Genomic DNA, 15411 nt, shown 5'->3' on the forward strand with positions numbered 1-15411 from the left:
CATGTTACTAACGGAGTCGAAACTAGTTATTTATTACTGTTTGTCATATTTTAACTTATTGTTTGATTTTACAATTTTAAATGCATGATAATATACTAGAATTGGTAAGATGATTCAATTGTGTTTTCTTAATGCATTTATTGCTTGTTTGGCGTGATTTACAGTTAAATTGTGAAACTAAAAATTAAATATAACGAAAAATTACTTGATTAAATGAATTAATAAAACAGTTGTCTTACTAGATATACTTGGAGATTGTGGACGAACCGGGTACATAGAGAACCGTACCGTGAACGTTACCCAATACCAGACGGGGTGTCGAAGAATGGTATTTTTGGTGCTCATACCGGACGGGGTATAGGAACGGCTTGATTCACCCTCATACCGAACAGGGTATTGAGGGATGATATTTTTGACGCTTATACCGGACTAGATATGGAGACGACCGGTTAGTTTATAAGTTTTGTTATGGGTTCACGCGTGGTGGGACATCCCTATGGAACTCCAGAAATACTAATAAGCAAATAAAAAAGGAAAAGTTGTTCTACCTAATTAAATATGAGATTATGATGTTGTTTGTGTTATTGTCTCTATAGGTCAGTTTTGAAAATCTTACTACGGTAAGTATGCAATAAATAATTTTATTTATGATAAATGAATTCAGTTAATTTAAGAACTCCATTAGTTTTTTTTTTATGATTTTTACCTTCATTTCTATATCAGTAAGTAGTGTAATATTTTTATTAGGATAGTGTAACTCACCCTTTAATTAATTATTTCAATAATGGAGTTGTGAATAGTTCACCACCCGGACTCCCTTTAAAAGTTAGTGAAGGTCGTCCTAAGATATTTAATTTTTTATTTCTTAATTTTTCGTTTGTTCTTTTAGAAATATCATTCTCGTAACCCTATTGTGTATTCTAAATTATTATGTAAGAAATTTTAATTTTAATTTTATTATTTTGCTTCCACATTCAATTTATGTCTTTATCACTCTTTTGGAACGTTATAAAAATAACTATTTATTTTATGATCAAAATTTTATTAACTACTTATTTTTAATAAAATTTAATTTAAGAAAGACCTAACTTAATGGTTAAATAGACATACAAAATAATGATGACACTTTCAAATCATACTAAAGTGAACCATATGATGATTTTTGCATTTAGGTCACGCGTCTTAACACTTTTCAATTTAGTCACCCTCTAATTATGTTTTTCGTGAATACATATACATATATATATGAGTATATGTGAATATATGTATATATATATATATATATATATTGGAAATTATTAAAAAGAAGAAAACAAAAACCCAGAGATGCCATCCATCATCCATGAATTCAGCTTTTGGCATCATGCCATTTCTTTGTCAAAACAATTCATGTGGTTGAGATATCATGTCCCTCCTCATCATGCCAGTCAGTTTTACAAAAGGAAAATCACCGCCATTTTTTAATATAAAAATAAAATATTAGATATTAAATTTAAAAACATAAGTATGTATATACACACACATATATATATACAAGGGTTTTCACAATGATTTCAAATAATGGCCGCCCCATCAACAAGAAATTTGCAACGATGAAAAAAGCATGGTGCAGATTTCATGAAAGATCTGCCCAAAAGACAGACTTCTTATCATTGGCAGAATACTATTGCCGAGCTAAAATTACTATTAATTATTTAGTTTAATACTAAATCACTAATATAAATTTAAGACTAACGAGACAAAACTTATAGTTTCCTAATTTTACCATCTATGTTCTCTTCTTAATATAACGTTAATATATATTTATTTTTTAACAGATAAAATTTAAACTTTTTTTGTAAAGATAAAATTTAAATAAAAAAAAAAAGTACCACTTTTAACTTTTTTTTTATTTTTGTAAAAGTAAAAAAATACCACCTGACCCAAAAGTCAAATGCTTCATTGTGAATTTAGCAATAGAATACACATAGTATAATTATTTTTTTTCTAGATGCCCACTACTTAACTCGAGCTATGCTTCGCTCCGAATAACACTTCAATAACATATGAACACGTTTTCATTAAAAACATTATAAAATTTAGATAAAAGCATGCAAGGAATGTTATTTAATATGTACAATAATTTAAAACATAAATATTATCAAACTCACCAAATTTGATTTTGTCCAACTCTGAGCTTCTTCAAGTTTGAATTTGAGTTCATTCAAGCTTTGCTCCTTAACTCCACCTTTATTTTAAACTGAATTTTAACTTCATGTGCCTTTGAATCAAGCTTCGGGCCAAATTTGGGCCTGACAGCATCCCTATTTGGTAGCCTTATGATCAAAACAGTCATGACATACCAGCGAGTTTCCTGACAACCGGGATGTCTTATCTGGTAGCCTTACTCACTCTCACCCCTAAAAAAACTAGTACAGAAGTACTAAACCTACAATTACGAAGGATTATATAAAAAACTTTATACGCATGTAAAGAGATAATTAGTTAAAAACTGAAGCCAACTGTGGAATCTATTTATACTAGTACATTATCATGATCAGTTCTTTCCTTCGGGGGGTAAAACAAAAAAACAAAAAAAAAACCCCTTCACAGGCAATAAGAATCCAATTTGTATTGACTTTCCAACAAAGGTTGCAGCTTCCCATAATATGTATATTCTTGTAATAAAGGTTCCAGAACCAGCTCACAAGAATTTTTTACAGGGAACATCAATTGAGCAAAAATCTTAAAAACAATAAAATTCGTGCTGATATTATAGAGACCACTTTTAGTGAATCACATTTTTTGCACTGACTTCTGGTAGTTTAGAAGATTTTCATTATCTAATTGCAAGGTACTCAGTTATGGTGAACAACGAAAATTTATTTTTGTAAACGAACTGAACAAAGAATTCTTTTGCAAGGAAGTTTTGATATTTGAACTAAATTTAATAATTTTAAAGCACTTCACAAAGTCAATTCACTTACATTTGGAGAAATAGAAAAACAGGCAGAAAATATGTTTCAAGCATCTTAAATTCATCTCTGTACAAAGTTCATTCAAAATGAAATCCGTCATTTAGAATAATTCTAAACACAAAAATATGGATTTGTAAAACCAACTTACATTTGAAAAGACAATGTGAAAATATGAAAATATTAGGTTATAAGTGTACTAACTAAAACTTGAATAACTAACTTCAGCATGTGATGATAGGCACGAGAGAACACGTGTTCTATGCAAGCAAGATGAAAAGAAAAGGAAGAGAAAGAGAGAGAAAGAGAGAAGATGATGATGATGTGGTAATAGAAACCCCGATGTGCATTACAAAATTCAACATCAAAAAAGAAAATACTGGTTGCAACATGAAGTGTTTCAAAGTATACATTAGATAGAAAAGGTTAGAAGGATTTGATCACATAAGGTACTCTTTGGACGAAACACTTGTAAACAACAAAAGCTGGTGACACAGACTAAAATAGACAGATATGAACACGATGTGGAAGTTCCAGTATTTGAACTAGAAAATTGCAGTGAAAACTGATTCAGGCAAGGCCAATACAACACATCTGAATCTAAGCCTCACGATAAAACATAACAATTCACTCGTCAATTTGTTATTTTATGAGAAAGAATGATGATATTGCAATCTGTCTCATTTCTATAATCAAGTCAGAGGTCATCATTACCAAAGACAACCAGCCCCTTTCAAGTGCATGATGAGATTAAACACTAGGGATTACTAAATAGATGTACAAGCCGAAAAGAGACAATTTAGGATTAGTCCTGAAGTGTATAAATGCATTGTTCCATTGCACTGCACTAAAGACTAATCAGTGTTGCATAATAAAAACATTTCACAAATATCTTGGACTTCCTTTTAATTAAGATAAAAGTGAGCTATTACTCAAAAGGAAAATGTATGCAATTAAACCCTATATAACACACCTGAACTTCCTTGACGCCACCAATAACACATAATAAGGGCCATAGGACTTTTGATTCCTAAAACGATCTCAGACCTCAAGCTGGTTCCTTTGATAGCAAAATTGCTTCCTTACAAATTGCCAAGCTGCCAATAGTAGTGTACCAGCAAATTGTCAAGAAGCTGATGATCTATGTTCATCATGAACATACACAATTCTGCTTTATATTCCTTGAAAAACCATTTTCATGTTATGGTCAATGAATAATGATAGAAGTATAAAATAAAAATAGACCTGTTCAATGGCCTGTTTCCATCAAGACAAACTCTTTCCAAACTCAAAGCAACTTTATGCATCCCAATCACATGATGTGTCATAGATCTTATACTTTCGGATCAGTGAGAAATCCTGTGAATTCTATCTTGCCTTGGTGTGCGTCAACAATGTTAGGAACCAGATCCTGATACTTAGTCACAATCTTCTCCACAAACTTTAGCTCTGCCATTCTGAAGATATAGATGATGCTAATATTTTCCTTAATTAAGTTCTTTGACATCAAAATTTGCAGCACTGAACACCTTGGTATAATCCTCTTCTCCAAGCTTAACAATAGAAGATTTGGATTCTTGGCAATTGTTAAGGGAGTTATACTCAATTTATTCACAAAGAAATTCATGGATTTTCTTATTTTCTTCTCTGAACAAATCATACACATAGGTTGCAACTTAAATGCAGAATAAATTTCATCCCTAGATAAACCAAAACTTCCAAAAGCTTCCAACTTCTTCTCCCAAAGTGTTTTACTCATAATTGCCATGGATCGAACAGCTAAAACAAATAGCAGGTTATTCGGATCAAAATGCAAATTGATTACTTCATTTACAATTTCACCAAAACGAGGACCCCTTACAAGCAAAGACTTTGGTTCAATCAAGAAAATTTTTAAACATAATTCTTTGGGTACACCATGGCTAACCAACAATGATATGTTGGGCACCAACACCTCGTCCAAATTGATTTCAAGTATCCTGTAGTTTTTCTTAATTACTTCTACAATGTCCTTGTCATTGCCAAGAATATCCCTAAGTATGGAGATGGAAGGTTTGATTTGGTTTTCTAGGCTTCTCTCTAGAATAGCAGGCTCTGTGGATAAAATTTTTGAGATTTCAGTTGCTGAAAATCCCAAAGACTCGAAACACTCTATCTTCGGCTTAAATTTCTTCTGCGCATTAAATAAATACAAAGCAGGACGCTTGATAGTTAAAGTCGCTATCTGTTTTTCTGCAAAATTACTGGCTCTAAAAAAGTCAACAACTGCGGGAGCATCAACCTCAAGAACTTTAGGTTGCATGTTCAGCAATTTGGCGAGACTGGTGGTTGAAAACCCCAGAGTCCTAAACAACTCCAAATTGGGCTTCAAGGTTTTATCCGGATCAACCAAAAGTAAGGACGGACGATTTGTAATCAAGCTTTTGATATGGCTCTGGGTTAACCCGTGACTTTTGAGTAAGTTCAAGACCGAATCGGGGTTATGAGTGGCGTAAATACGCAGCTTTTTAGAAGCTAAAATGGCCGATTCTAAGGGCAATCCACAGGAATTTTGCAGGTAAGAAAGTGTGAGTGGTTGTGAATCCGTGACTGTTGAGAATTCTTTGTGGCATTTGTGAGTGGAGAGGTAGCCATAGCTAATTGCAGAAGCTGTAGGCCGGAATTGCGGAAGTTCCAAGCAAAGTTTTAACAAACGCATTGAAAACTACGGAAGAAAAAGAAAGAGTCACCTGTTGGGGATTTGCCTCACACCTCAGTTTCTTTCTATTCGTCTCTGTGTCTGCGCTTGATTTGATTTAAACCCTAGCAGGTAGCAGCAGAAGGAAATTGAAAAATGAAATGACCGAACTGTAGGCAGATTTCGTCTTCTGCACCGTATAAACATGAGATTAAGGCAGTCCGTGTTGCTTCAAAATGATGTAAGACTATTCTCACTATTATTATTTAAAATTAGATTTAAAACTGTACTCGTAATTTAATTTTGTAATTACATAAAAATATAAACCCTATTTATATGAATAAAATTGTATAAAATTTTTAATAACAATACAAAAAAATAATAATTATATTTTAATTTTTAGTAAAATATCTGCAAAATAAATAGTAAGTATGGAGAAAATAAGTGTAAAATTTTGTATATCAAATTTTATAATTTAATTAGAAATTAACCATTTAATAATATTATTATATTTCTCATTATATTTTATATTTTAAATATTTAAATAAATAATAATCGTATATTATTATATTAAATAAATAAGTAAATATTATATATGTTGATCATATTAAATAGACAAAATAAAAAATCACACGTATCAATTCTTAATTTTATTCTATTTAAATATATAGTAATTATATATTTTTAATTAGATAAATATATAATTATTATCTTTATTTTTATATTTTTATATTTTAAACATATCAATATTACATGTATTATAATATTAAATATAAAATCATTTTAAAAATTAAAAATTGACACATGTCACTTTTCTAGTTTTACTTTTATATATAAATAAATAGATATAAATAGATACTATCACTTCTTTTTTAATCAAATGGTACACATAAATTATAACTTAAAAATCAAATAAACTTCAACATTCGAAAAATCAAAATTTCTAAAAATTTTTAGCTTTCACTCCTGATATATCTTATGTATAATTTATATTTGATCAAACGATTATAACAAATAGCAAATTTGTGAGATTAAATATAAATTTAATCTCTTTACTGACAATCTCACCAAAGCACCAGCGAATACAAGCAAAAGTTGTCGTTCAATCAATTTTTCGAACTTAACAAATTGGATACACCATTGTTAACCAAAAAACTATGTTGAGCACCAACACTTTGTCTAAACTTGTATTAAAGTATTCCAAACTTTCTTAATCATTTCTTGAAAGGTGGATATCCTTGAGGATCCAAAAAGGTTTAATTGAGTTTTATGAGCTTCTCTATAGAATAACATGTTTTATGAATAAAATTTTTGAAATTTTTATTTTATAGAAATCATAAAAATTTTAAACAATATTTTTGTTTAAAACGTTTATATATCAAATAAATAAATATATATATAAAATAAAACTATATAAGTTTAAGTTTGCTATACATTTTTTTATTGAAAATATAAAATTATTTTGTAACACCCAATTATTTTTTATTATTTTATTTTTATTATTTCTATATAAATATAAATATGTATTAATTGAATTGAATTGAATTTATTTTATTTTAATTTGATTAAATAAAAATAATAGTAATAATAATAATAAAAAGAGTGAAAAAATAATTGAAGATTTAATTGAAAATAATTTTAGAAAAAATGGGTGAAAATTTGGGTTCTAAGGGTATTTTTAAACGCAATTTAGAAAAGTTACGCCACGTCAGCTGCCTGGTAAGCAGCCTCGACCAACCAGGACGCGCTAGGTGGCAGAGATGCTGACGCAGGGGGAGCCACGTGGGCGATCCGCGTGCGTGCGATCGAACGACTGAGATCCGTTCCCGCGCACACGGACAACTCAGATCAAAAACGCGCACGGACGACCCAGATTGCATCACGCACGGACGGTCTGTAGCACCCGGAAAGGAGGAGAAAAAAAAAAAAAAAAAAAAAAAAAAAGGGGGGGGGGGGGCCACGTCAGCAGCCACGTCAGCAGTCCCGGCCAACCGGGGCCTGCCACGTGGCAAGATCGCGTCACTCCAAAAGGAGCCACGTTGGCGATCCGCGTGGGTGCGATCCGACGGCCCAGATCAATCGCGCGATCGGACGGTCCAGATTCAAACGCACGGACGGCCCAGATTCAATCAAAAACGAACGGCCCAGATTAAAACGAAATGAACGGCTGTGATCAAAAGGCAAGGGGTTATAAATAGAACCCCCACACCAGACCACAAACCCTACCCGCCAGCCGCTCGCCGGAGAAGACGAACCAGAGGCCGACCGCCGCTACCCGCCGCCACTCGCCGCCGCACCGGGGAAATTTCCGACCGCCGATCGAGGTAAATTTCATACCCCCGACTCGTTTTTCCCCACTGATTCCTCCTATGGCCAAATCGAAGCCGAAATCCCGGCCAAACGGCCGGAATACGCGGCCGAAGCCCAGCGGCGCCGCCGCGCCCCCTCTCGGTTTTTGCCTCCGACGAGGCCCTTCCCGGCCTCCGTTCGATGCAATTTTTATATCACCGTGATCACCATTCTTTTCTCTACAGGTTGACCGAAGCCAAATCACTAAAACACGAACCTCGCCGGAGAGTCGCCGTACCCGAGAGCGCCGCCGCCGGTAAGCTCCGCTTTTCCGTGATTTTTTGGCCCCCCGAGGGCCCTAGGGTTGTTTTCTGACAAGGACCAATGCGAGTGTGGCCGAATTCGGCCAAAAACGGCCGTAAACAGTCAACCCGAGGCGACTCGCCGCCGCCAGCGGCGGCGCCGTCGCCGGAGCACGGCGGAGCCGCCGTGCCGGAGTTGCGATTTGGGCCGAAAGAGGCCCTGGGCCTAATTTGGATTTTTTTTGGAACCCGTGCAGGTACTGTTAGCGTGTTTCAGTTCCCCGGGAAAAATTCAGGGGAAAATTAGGGACAGCCTGCAGGCGCACTGTGAATCGTATTCGGATCCCGAAAACAAGTAAGGACCCCTCACCCTATTTCCTATCACGGTATTAAAGTTCAAAATGATAAAACAGTATTTCTTGAATTAACGCATGTGTGAAATTGCTTAAGGTTGCTAATGGAGCCCGAGTCTAGTGTGATTGATGATTTACTGTTATTTGGCCTGTTTACAGCTTTAAATGCAGTATGAGGTTTGATGTGTTCATTTTACAGATTTGTGTGCATGTACTACGTTTTTATTAATTATGGGTTGAATGACTGAAAAACTGATACTGTATGTTGTCTGTTTGGTATGAATTACGATTTGCTTGTTTAAATGTGAATTGATGATGCTGATTGAGGAAAAGGAAAAATGAAAGATTGTGTAGACTGATAATTGTATTATGGGGGTCAGCCTGACTAGATATCCTGGGAGATGGTGGACGGACCTTAGATAAATACTCACCGATATATCGTTACTCAATCATTCCTTATGAATGCAAGTACACGGGAATGAGGAGAGGAAGGCCCCCACTAAACCGAGCGGCTCAGGATAATTCGCTTCGGGAGAATCTTGACAGACTGTATGAGATGGTGGAGGCTCTCGTAGCTGCCCAGCGAAGGCAAGAGGAGAGAAGGGAGTTACCCGGACCTCCTCCGCTAGCGCAGGTTGAGCCCCCGCTACAGCAGGCTGATCCCGAGCCACCCCGGCAGGAGCCTGTTCCTCCACAGTACCACCCGGCGCCACAGCCGCGGTACGACCCTGTACCACAGCCACGGTACCAGCAGGCGCCGCCACAGCACATTCCAGTACCCCCACCACATCAGCAGGTTCCACCACAAGGTCCCCCAGTTCACCCTCAGCCGGTCCCAGTCCCTCCACCCCGGGACCCTGCTCCTTCCTTGATCGACCCCGGCTTCATAGAGAGGTACAGGAGACTGAACCCTTCTACCTTCTCAGGGGGATCCTCGTTCGAAGAAGCCCAATACTGGCTGGCAGAGACTGAGAGAGCTTTCGAGACCTTGGGAGTAATTCCTGAGCAGAGGACTGCCATTGCCTCCTACATGCTGGTAGGGGAAGCGGTACGCTGGTGGGAGCTCAAGCGGGCCACCCTGCCTGTACCAGTTACTTGGGAGCAGTTCCTAGCGGCCTTCCATGCGGAGTATCTCCCTAAACACATCCAACATTTAAAGGAATTGGGATTTGCTCAATTGGTCCAGGGTAATATGATAGTGTCGGAGTATGCCCACAAGTTCCTGGAGCTGGGCCGACATGCGCCGGAGACATTGTTGGATGAGGGCCGAAAGGCCAGGAAATTCCAGTGGGGCCTCCGCCCGGCGATCAGACAGCACTTATTGGTGATGGAGCTCGAGACATATTCGGCAGTCCTGGCAAAGGCGCAGATCATAGAAAGGAGCTTCGACACCCGCCCTCAGCTAGCAGGAAGTCCCCGACCCTCAGCCCCGCTCCGCAGGCCAGCGCCTACCATGCCTGTCCAACCCAGTAAGAGGCCCAGGCCTGCCGTTCAGGCTCCTCCTCAGGCTATGGGGGCAGCACGTGGGAAGATCTGCCAGCACTGCGGCAGGGATCACGGGGACCGACCCTGCTACCGCCTCAACGACACCTGTCGCATATGCGATAGTGCCCAGCACTATGCAAAGGAATGCCCCAGGAACCAGAATCAGAGAAGGCCTCCAATCCAGGGCAGAGTTTACAATCTTACCCAGAAGGATGCCGACGCAGACCCGGACGTGGTACATGGTAAACCCGAGAAAGAAGTTTGTATCCAAGAGATTCCAGTAGTCCGAGACTTTCCAGACGTATTTCCGGATGAACTGCCCGGTCTACCAAGGGACAGGGAGGTCGAGTTCACCATAGACTTATAGCCAGGAACCCAACCCATCTCGGTAGCTCCTTACCGAATGAGCCGCATCGAAATGGAAGAGCTAAGGAAACAAATCACTGAGCTACAAAACAGTGGCTTCATTAGACACAGCATTTCCCCATGGGGTGCCGGGGTTACTTTTACAAGGAAAGGAGATGGAACGTTGAGACTGTGTATTGATTATAGAAGGATAAACAAGGTAACAATTAAAAACAAGTACCCTCTCCCCCGGATTGATGACCTTTTCGATCAGTTGCAGGGTGCACAGGTCTTTTCTAAAATAGATCTACGATCAGGTTACCATCAGGTAAAAGTGAGAGCAGAAGACATCCCCAAGACGGCATTCCGAACCAGGTACGGACACTATGAGTTCCTGGTTATGCCGTTTGGGCTAACCAACGCCCCGACCATCTTTATGGATCTAATGAACAGAATCTTCAGAGAGTTTTTGGATAAATTTGTCATCGTGTTCATCGATGATATCTTAGTCTACTCAAAAAGTAGAGAAGAACATGCTCATCATCTTGCCCAAGTCCTCCAGGTGCTCAGGGAAAAGAAGTTGTATGCAAAGTTGAGCAAGTGTGGATTTTGGCTCGAGCAAACCGCCTTCCTAGGACAGGTTATATCGAAGGAAGGGGTGTCGGTGAACCCCGAAAAGGTTGCAGCGGTACTTGGTTGGGAAAGGCTGACAACAGTTAAGGAAATTCGCAGTTTCCTAGGGATGGCGGGTTATTACCGCTGGTTTGTCGAAGGGTTCTCCAGTCTAGCGGCCCCTCTAACCCGACTCACAAAGAAGAACGCAAAGTTTGATTGGAATGAGAACTGCGAAAGGAGTTTTTCCGAATTGAAGAAGCGACTGACTACTGCACCCGTGCTGGCTCTACCGAGTGGATCAGGAGGGTATACAGTCTATAGTGATGCCTCCTATCTGGGCCTGGGTTGTGTCCTGATGCAGCATGGAAAGGTTATAGCATATGGGTCTAGACAGCTAAAGAATCATGAGAAGAACTATCCTACCCATGACTTGGAGCTTGCCACAATCATACACGCCTTGAAAATCTGGCGCCATTATTTGTATGGAGAGACCTTTCAGATCTACACCGATCATAAGAGTTTGAAGCACATCTTCACTCAGAAGGATCTCAACATGCGTCAGAGAAGGTGGATGGAACTCCTCAAGGACTATGATTGTGACATCCTATACCATCCAGGTAAGGGCAACGTAGTAGCCGATGCCCTCAGTAGGAAGAGTGCAGGCACCCTAGCCCATCTGATGGTTTCGGAATGCAGGTCCATTGGGGCTACGCAGCAGGTTCGACTGCAAGATCTGAAGAGGGCCACATGTTTGAGCCACCTAGCAGCCCAACCCGAGTTAATCCAAAGAATAAAGGAAGCCCAGTCAATCGACCCCGCCCTAGTAAACCGCAAGAAGGATGCAGAACAGGGAGTGAACTCAGAATTTCAGATCTCTGCCGACGGATTGATTCGTTTCAAGGACAGAATGTGTGTCCCAGACGACAATGAATTAAAAAGAGACATCATGACAGAGTCCCATAGTTCAAGGTTCGCCATGCATCCAGGAAGTACAAAAATGTACCAAACTATGCGACCCCGATTCTGGTGGAATGGGATGAAGAGAGATATAGCCGACTTTGTATCTAAGTGCTTGGTATGTCAGCAGGTCAAGGCAGAACATCAACGCCCAGGGGGGTTGCTTCAGCCTTTACCGATTCCAGAATGGAAGTGGGAACACATCACCATGGACTTCGTATCGGGACTACCCAAGGCACGATCGGGACACGATGCCATATGGGTAATTGTTGACCGACTCACTAAGTCTTCCCACTTCCTGGCCATCAGAATGACTGATTCGTTGGACAAATTGGCAAGGATGTATGTCCGGGAAATAGTCAGACTGCATGGGGCCCCAGTAACAGTGGTATCCGACAGGGATCCCAGATTCACTTCTCGGTTTTGGAATAGTTTCCAGCAAGCTATGGGAACAAAGCTGTCCCTCAGTACTGCCTTCCACCCCCAAACCGATGGACAATCAGAGAGGACAATCCGTACGCTGGAGGATATGCTCCGAGCTTGTGTCCTTGACTCCGGAGGCCATTGGGACGACCATCTACCCCTGATAGAGTTTGCCTACAACAACAGTTACCAAGCAAGCATCGGCATGGCCCCATACGAGGCGCTATACGGGCGTCCGTGCAGGTCACCGATTTGTTGGGAGGAAGTGGGCGATAGAAGATTGTTTGGCCCGGATTTAGTGGAAGAAACCACGTCCAAGATAGTTAAGATCAAGAAGAACATCCAGACAGCTCAGAGTAGGCAAAAGAGCTATGCTGATACCCGGAGGAGAGACCTGGCCTTTGAGAAAGGTGACCGTGTGTTTCTTAAAGTCACCCCCTTCAAGGGAATTAGTAGGTTCGGCAGAAGGGGAAAATTAAACCCCAGATACATTGGACCCTTTGAAATCTTAGACAAGATTGGTACCACTGCCTACAGACTTGCACTGCCCCCTGAGCTCTCCCGGGTTCACAATGTGTTTCATGTATCTATGCTGCGCAAGTACAATCCGGACCCTTCTCATGTCGTGGCTCATGAACCGCTTTCACTCCGAGAGGACTTGTCTTATGAAGAAGTACCGGTCAGTATCACGGACCGAGAAAGCAGAATACTCCGTAACCGGGAAATATCATTTGTAAAAGTCTTGTGGCAGAACCACACGCCTAGGGAGGCGACTTGGGAGCTGGAATCAGAATTTAGGGCCCAATATCCTCATCTGTTTGATCAAGAGTAATGAGGCAAATTTGGGGACCAAATTTCTTTATGGGGGGGAGAGTTGTAGCACCCGGAAAGGAGGAGAAAAAAAAAAAAAAAAAAAAAAAGGGGGGGGGAGGGGCCACGTCAGCAGCCACGTCAGCAGTCCCGGCCAACCGGGGCCTGCCACGTGGCAAGATCGCGTCACTCCAAAAGGAGCCATGTTGGCGATCCGCGTGGGTGCGATCCGACGGCCCAGATCAATCGCGCGATCGGACGGTCCAGATTCAAACGCACGGACGGCCCAGATTCAATCAAAAACGAACGGCCCAGATTAAAACGAAATGAACGGCTGTGATCAAAAGGCAAGGGGTTATAAATAGAACCCCCACACCAGACCACAAACCCTACCCGCCAGCCGCTCGCCGGAGAAGACGAACCAGAGGCCGACCGCCGCTACCCGCCGCCACTCGCCGCCGCACTGGGGAAATTTCCGACCGCCGATCGAGGTAAATTTCATACCCCCGACTCGTTTTTCCCCACTGATTCCTCCTATGGCCAAATCGAAGCCGAAATCCCGGCCAAACGGCCGGAATACGCGGCCGAAGCCCAGCGGCGCCGCCGCGCCCCCTCTCGGTTTTTGCCTCCGACGAGGCCCTTCCCGGCCTCCGTTCGATGCAATTTTTATATCACCGTGATCACCATTCTTTTCTCTACAGGTTGACCGAAGCCAAATCACTAAAACACGAACCTCGCCGGAGAGTCGCCGTACCCGAGAGCGCCGCCGCCGGTAAGCTCCGCTTTTCCGTAATTTTTTGGCCCCCCGAGGGCCCTAGGGTTGTTTTCTGACAAGGACCAATGCGAGTGTGGCCGAATTCGGCCAAAAACGGCCGAAAACAGTCAACCCGAGGCGACTCGCCGCCGCCAGCGGCGGCGCCGTCGCCGGAGCACGGCGGAGCCGCCGTGCCGGAGTTGCGATTTGGGCCGAAAGAGGCCCTGGGCCTAATTTGGATTTTTTTTTGGAACACGTGCAGGTACTGTTAGTGTGTTTCAGTTCCCCGGAAAAAATTCAGGGAAAATTAGGGACAGCCTGCAGGCGCACTGTGAATCGTATTCGGATCCCGAAAACAAGTAAGGACCCCTCACCCTATTTCCTATCACGGTATTAAAGTTCAAAATGATAAAACGGTATTTCTTGAATTAACGCATGTGTGAAATTGCTTAAGGTTGCTAATGGAGCCCGAGTCTAGTGTGATTTATGATTTACTGTTATTTGGCCTGTTTTACAGCATTAAATGCATTATGAGGTTTGATGTGTTCATTTTATAGTTTCGAGTGCATATATTACTGTTTTATTTATTTATGGGTTGAAAGACTGAAGAACTGATACTGTATGTTGTCTGTTTGGCATGAATTACGATTTGCTTTCTTAAATGTGAATTGATGATGCTTATTGAGGAAAAGGAAAATGAAAGATTGTGTAGACTGATAATTGGATTATGGGGTTAGCCTGACTAGATATCCTGGGAGTTGGTGGACGGACCGGGTCCGTAGGGAACCCTACCGGGATTGTGGTCTCACATGCCGGACGGGGTATGGAGATCTTATGGTTTTGGCGCCCATACCGGACGGGGTATGGGGACGGCCCGTTTCACCCTCATACCGGACGGGGTATTGAGGCTTATGGTTTTGGCGCCCATACCGGACGGGGTATGGGGACGGCCCGTTTCACCCTCATACCGGACGGGGTATTGAGGTTTATGGTTTTGGCACCCATACCGGACGGGGTATGGGGACGACCCGTTTCACCCTCACACCGGACGGGGTATTGAGGTTCATGGTTTTGGCGCCCATACCGGACGGGGTATGGGGACGGCCCTGGAAACTGATTATGAATGTTAAAGGTTAACGGGTAGCGGAACCCCTATGGACCCCCACGGATACTAGTAGGCTGGTAAATGAGAAAAAGGATATGTTGTACAATGATTGAATTACAAGAGGCGTGATAAGTGTTATGTTTTACAGCTTATATTATCCCATGATTATGATAATGTTATTATTTTTCTTATATTGTTTTCATAAATTCCACCGAGGTAAGTGGATGGTAAAGGTTTTCATGTTAATAAACGAGTTTATTGTAAATTATGCTCCATTGGTCTTTTTGTGTTTTCTACCCACCTTTACCTCCGTGACGGTGAGATATCGTGATGTTCTTACTG

The 15411-nt window shown here is 41.1% G+C and overlaps 1 protein-coding gene across 2 annotated transcripts; it reads right to left on the minus strand.

The window, feature by feature from the left end:
* Positions 1-2039: 2039 nt before the first annotated feature.
* On the minus strand, positions 2040-5878 carry LOC110820498 (uncharacterized). Of its 2 annotated transcripts, XM_022049980.2 has the most exons (3): positions 4200-5877; positions 3928-4051; positions 2040-2428 (listed from the first exon to the last, which is right to left on the minus strand). In XM_022049980.2, exon 1 carries the CDS (start codon positions 5650-5652, stop codon positions 4288-4290), a length of 1365 nt encoding a protein of 454 aa, XP_021905672.1. In that variant the 5' UTR covers positions 5653-5877; the 3' UTR covers positions 2040-2428; positions 3928-4051; positions 4200-4287. The 2 variants fall into 2 exon arrangements, with proteins under 2 accessions (XP_021905672.1, XP_021905671.1); XM_022049979.2 differs by having other exon boundaries at positions 3928-5878.
* Between the last annotated feature and the right edge of the window lie 9533 nt (positions 5879-15411).

This window comes from Carica papaya, chromosome 9, assembly GCF_054855325.1.
Source record: "Carica papaya isolate Zhongbai chromosome 9, ASM5485532v1, whole genome shotgun sequence".
Lineage (NCBI taxonomy): Eukaryota > Viridiplantae > Streptophyta > Magnoliopsida > Brassicales > Caricaceae > Carica > Carica papaya.